This window comes from Oncorhynchus tshawytscha, linkage group LG27 (genome assembly GCF_018296145.1).
Source record: "Oncorhynchus tshawytscha isolate Ot180627B linkage group LG27, Otsh_v2.0, whole genome shotgun sequence".
In the NCBI taxonomy this organism is placed as follows: domain Eukaryota; kingdom Metazoa; phylum Chordata; class Actinopteri; order Salmoniformes; family Salmonidae; genus Oncorhynchus; species Oncorhynchus tshawytscha.
In genome coordinates, this window is record NC_056455.1 from 12,750,303 (window position 1) to 12,755,035 (window position 4,733).

At 41.9% G+C, this 4,733-nt stretch overlaps 1 protein-coding gene across 2 annotated transcripts in view; it reads left to right on the top strand.

The window, feature by feature from the left end:
- Positions 1 to 2,237: 2,237 nt before the first annotated feature.
- Positions 2,238 to 4,733, top strand: part of LOC112247369 (retinol dehydrogenase 8) — a 10,156-nt gene continuing 7,660 nt past the window's right edge. For both annotated transcript variants that reach the window (XM_024416117.2, XM_042307428.1), the window contains exon 1: positions 2,238 to 2,684. In XM_024416117.2, the coding sequence (XP_024271885.1) occupies positions 2,579 to 2,684 (106 nt within the window). In that variant the 5' untranslated portion in view covers positions 2,238 to 2,578. The remainder of the gene's footprint in view (positions 2,685 to 4,733) is intronic.

Here is a 4,733-nt window from a genome sequence, read left to right on the forward strand (position 1 = left end):
ATAAAGAGTGTATCGATAGTTTGTAAACAGTTCATTATTACCATATAAACCCTTTAAAACAATTATTACCTTAACCATTATCAGTCAACATCTAATAAAAGTTGTTCACTGGTTCCCACCCCACCCCACCCCCACCCCCACCGATTTCTCAGAGACTAAAAGTTGGGACATTGGCTTTTTTGAGGGTAGGGATTACATTACGTAATGCTCTGTGTCAACAGCAGTAGAAAAATGCTTCCCAACCAGCGTTTTTTTTCTCCATTCTGTTTCTCTGCACTGCTTTACTGCTGTCTATTTTCTCCCATGTCTTGTATGTGTCATGTGCTTGTCACATTTTTCACAACAAGGCTAAACTGGTGTCCACTCTATCAGGCTGTTAGCTGAAGACTGACCGTTTGTGCATCCATCCATGATTCAGTAATAGTTGACATATGCCTCCCCCTCAGGAAGAATTTCTCCTTTCGAAGTTATGAAGGAAATGAATAACCGCCTGAGAAGGAGAAGGAGGCTTTCAGCCATAGAGGCATGTCCATAAATAACTTGAAAGAAGAGACAAACAGTCTAGCTATCCTCTCTAAGCTCTTCATGTTTAACTGGATCGTTCTGTGCTCATAAACTGTCCTAACAGGTGTGTGTGTGTGTGTGTGTGTGTGTGTGTGTGTGTGTGTGTGTGTGTGTGTGTGTGTGTGTCTATACCGATCTTGCGGTAAGAATAGTGATCTCTGTAGCCTATGTTACATTGTGTGGACTGTAAAGATGGGGTGGGGGGGGTTCATGAATATTCTACATCACAGGTTTGTTTGAGGTTAAATGCAAAGCACAGGAGATGGATGGATTTGCTGAGAGGGAGACAGGAAGAGAGAAGGTTTCAGCTCACCTCTCTGGCCATGCAGCTGTGGCAATAACATATTGAGATATTGAGTGTCCAACAAGCCCTAACATGGGTGTGACCTTTGTACTCTGACCCAATCACCATCGCTACAAAAAACAGCCTGGTTTTACAATCTTATCATATGCACCTTTACACCTTGCTACACCCACCTTGAGCAGAATTCCCATGTTCAAACAAGGCAATGTCTCTCCGTCTCCAAGCCAAAGCAACACATATAACCATAACTCCAAATTGACAGACCACTATTGCACTGGCTACAAACACATTCTGATTCTTCTACCTACATAGACTTAAAATACTGCCCTTAAAACAGCATGGCTGAATTACCATCAATGACTTTTCTTCAGCATTGGATGCGACACAGGAATAGGAATAATAACTACACGGGAGAAGCCTTGTCTGAACCAAATCCATTCATTCTGTATTTGTGTAATGGTTCATTCTGCCAGGAGATGGCAGGAGAGCTCCAGCGCTGTAAACGCATCTAGATTACACAACGTTACTGAAGGAGAACTGAAACCACACCAGTGTGAAATTTGAATATGGTGACGTGACGTAGGTCTAACGCCACATTATTGAACTTTGCGCTTGACCTTCAATTGTTTTCACACTTTAATATATAGGGTACTCATTATTTTAACCTTGTGTGGTCAAATTGAAATTAAATGGTCTAATAGCAGCACACAATTCTGATATAGGTTTCTACAATTGCCTGGTTTTAACTAAAGTAGTTTTAAACGTTTCTTCATTAATATTTATTTATTTTAGTAAGAATAATACTCTATCAAATAGTTGTATCTTTAAGCCAAAAGTAGACCTACAAGTCGGGGTTTTATGACTAGGCACGTATATAAAATCAGGCAGGTCTCATAGACTAGACATACATGTAAATGTAAATCCGGGATGGTCAAATTAGTATGATATGTTAAATTTGGTACGGTTACATAACGTTAGCTTTAGCGACCTAGACACCTAGCTAACGCTAGCCACAACAAATTGGAATTTGTTACATATCATACATTTAGAAAATCCGTAGAATACAGTACATTTTTTAAATTCGTAACATATTATATGAATTGCAATTCGTAACATATTGGACGAATTCAATTTGTAACATATAATATGAATTGTAATTCGTAACATAGCCTATCATACGAAATGGATGATGGACATCCACAAATTAATACCATACAAAACGTGGTATGTACAAATTGAATAACTCAGATTTACGTAACCTACAGAATAATACGAAATGCTCTGAGACCAGGTTGCAGCAATAGGTAGACCTATGTCTGACAAATGTGAAAGCAGCCAAACACAGCAACATTAAACATAGGCCCTTCTGGGAAATAAATATTTATTGAGGCTGTTGTTCAAAATTACACGGAAAATGCGTATCATTGTAACCCCTACCCATATGTTAGGCTGCCACACACAGTAAAACAGGCATTAATTTAGGGCAAGCAGCATTTATCAGATTTAAAATTCTGCTGGCAGTCGAGTTTGCGAGGTGCCTCGTCTTTTTTAGTAAAGGATTTTATAGGACATGTGACTAAATTACCCGCTCACATGGCCGCTGTGTTTGCATGATCCGCTTTAGTTTTTAAAGTCCAGTGCTCGAGCTCGCTCTGCATTAACCATCCGGAGCAGAAGACCCCTAAAGAGCACGACCTAACCGGACAAGCCATGGCGAGCAGTGGACAAAAAGTACTTCTGATCACCGGTTGCTCCTCCGGCATCGGGTTACGAATCGCCGTCCTGCTGGCCAAAGATGAAAAGAAGCGTTACCATGGTAAATGCGCTTTCTTTACATTGTTTATCTGCCTTTAACGCCAGAAGCTTGATCCGACATGCTGCTAAAATCCCTCTGATCTTTGTTTGAACCCTATGGAATATGTTCTGTGTACAAATAGGGTAATCATTAGTCTATCTATCCAAAACAACTTTTACGCGCAGGTTCGACCTTTGCTCCCAAAAATTATAGCCTACGCGTTTTATTTCTAGACTAAATCTCCTATTCCTAGTGTTTTTTATATATATATATATATATATTTCCTATCGTGAGCCCTCTGGTTCTCTACCCCCCTTGATTCAGCTATTATCATCTGAAAGCAAAGTTTCCGGGGTACGGCTCCGCGAGGATGCCGCTTGCCAGGCGGGGATCATAAAAGAGACTGCCAGTTCTCTTTCAAGTGACTTCTCTCGTACAAAGCCCTCTTTATCGCACTGAATTGTAGACCGCTGCCCCGGTTTAGTGCCGTGCCTAATGCGCCTATAGTCCCCTCTCTGGAGCGAGTGTTGAAAGAGGGACAAAGTTTGAGACCTGTACAAGCGAGGGTTCACTAGCAAGGCTTGTTTGAAGTCTTCATCGGAGCTCAGCGGAGCTCGGGGCTCGTCGCGGACATTGTTCGTTTGTCATCCACTTTCCAGCTACAGACATCCCATCATTAATGTCAGTCTAGGGTTACGTAGAATTGTTCTTTCTTTGAGGGTAGTGGGGTCTTGGGATTTATTGCCGTGAAATAGAGGAGCGCAAACAGAAGCGATTAACAGCTCCCTCAACAGTACTCAGGGTTGAATCATTCTCGTTGAACTGTGACCTGCTTCCAAGAACAAGAGAGAGGCCACATTGCAGGAAATAACTTGATCTGTTCTCTCTGAAAGATCAGGAGGAAAATCCAGATTAAATAGTGCGCCGTTATTCTGAGTATTAATTGGTAGCAGTGACATTTGCCAACTACCGAGAAACCTCAACAATCCCAAATTCAGGGCAATGTGGTTCCATTCAAGAATGTTTACTAAACTGTTGCCCAAGAATAATTCCAACAACAACTGAAGGAACAATGCAACTGTTGTTCTGTTGAAACTCATACATCTCTCTGTTGCTTTACAGACACCCAATTCTCTCATCATGAAGATCTTACTCATAGGTGTACAACACGTGCCCTTCGACAGACAGTATGCAGTCGAAGCTGGCACTGTCTGTCATAGTTCTCTACTAGCACTTCCACACCCTCACTAGTAAAGCAGATATGAGCAGTGCTTATTCTAGTCACACACCCTTATTCCATGCTCTTCCACTCACTCCATAGATACTGGATTGTCATTGGGGGTTTTGGGTCAGAGGTTACAGAACCAGATGAGATAAGAGGATGTCTTCATTCATCAAGGACAGCAGGTCTTCAGATCAGTGCCTGATTAGAGCTGTTGATTTCCACCATTGATCTCTATTGTGTAATACTGTTGTCGCTCTATGTCTGTGTTAGAGCTCATCAATAAACACAGAGGTGGTTGACCTCACTGTAAAATTGGAATGGAGAATGTCAAGTCTCCAGATGTGGAAAACCTTTCTGTATATACTGTAGATGGTAGATACGGTTTGTTACTCTATGTAGGTTCATGTATCCCAGGTCCAGAGTTCAAAGGGAATCAATAGTGTGTGACTCAAGCGGATGGACGTGGAATAGACCCACTGACCTGCGTGTCTGTCTGTCTGCCTGTCTGTCTGCCTGCCTGTCTGTCTGTCTGTCTGTCTGTCTGTCTGTCTGTCTGTCTGTCTGTCTGTCTGTCTGTCTGTCTGTCTGTCTGTCTGTCTGTCTGTCTGTCTGTCTGTCTGTCTGTCTGTCTGTCTGCCTGTCTGCCTGCCTGCCTGTCTGTGTGCAAGTCTACTATATCTGCTTATCTATGTGTCAGTGGGTCAGTCATTAGTCTGTTCCATATAGTCTCATATATCTCAGATATATTGCTCTCTCTCTGTTTCTCTCTCTCAATTCAATTCAAGGGGCTTTATTGGCATGGGAAACATGTGTTAACATTGCCAAAGCAAGTGAGGTAGATAATA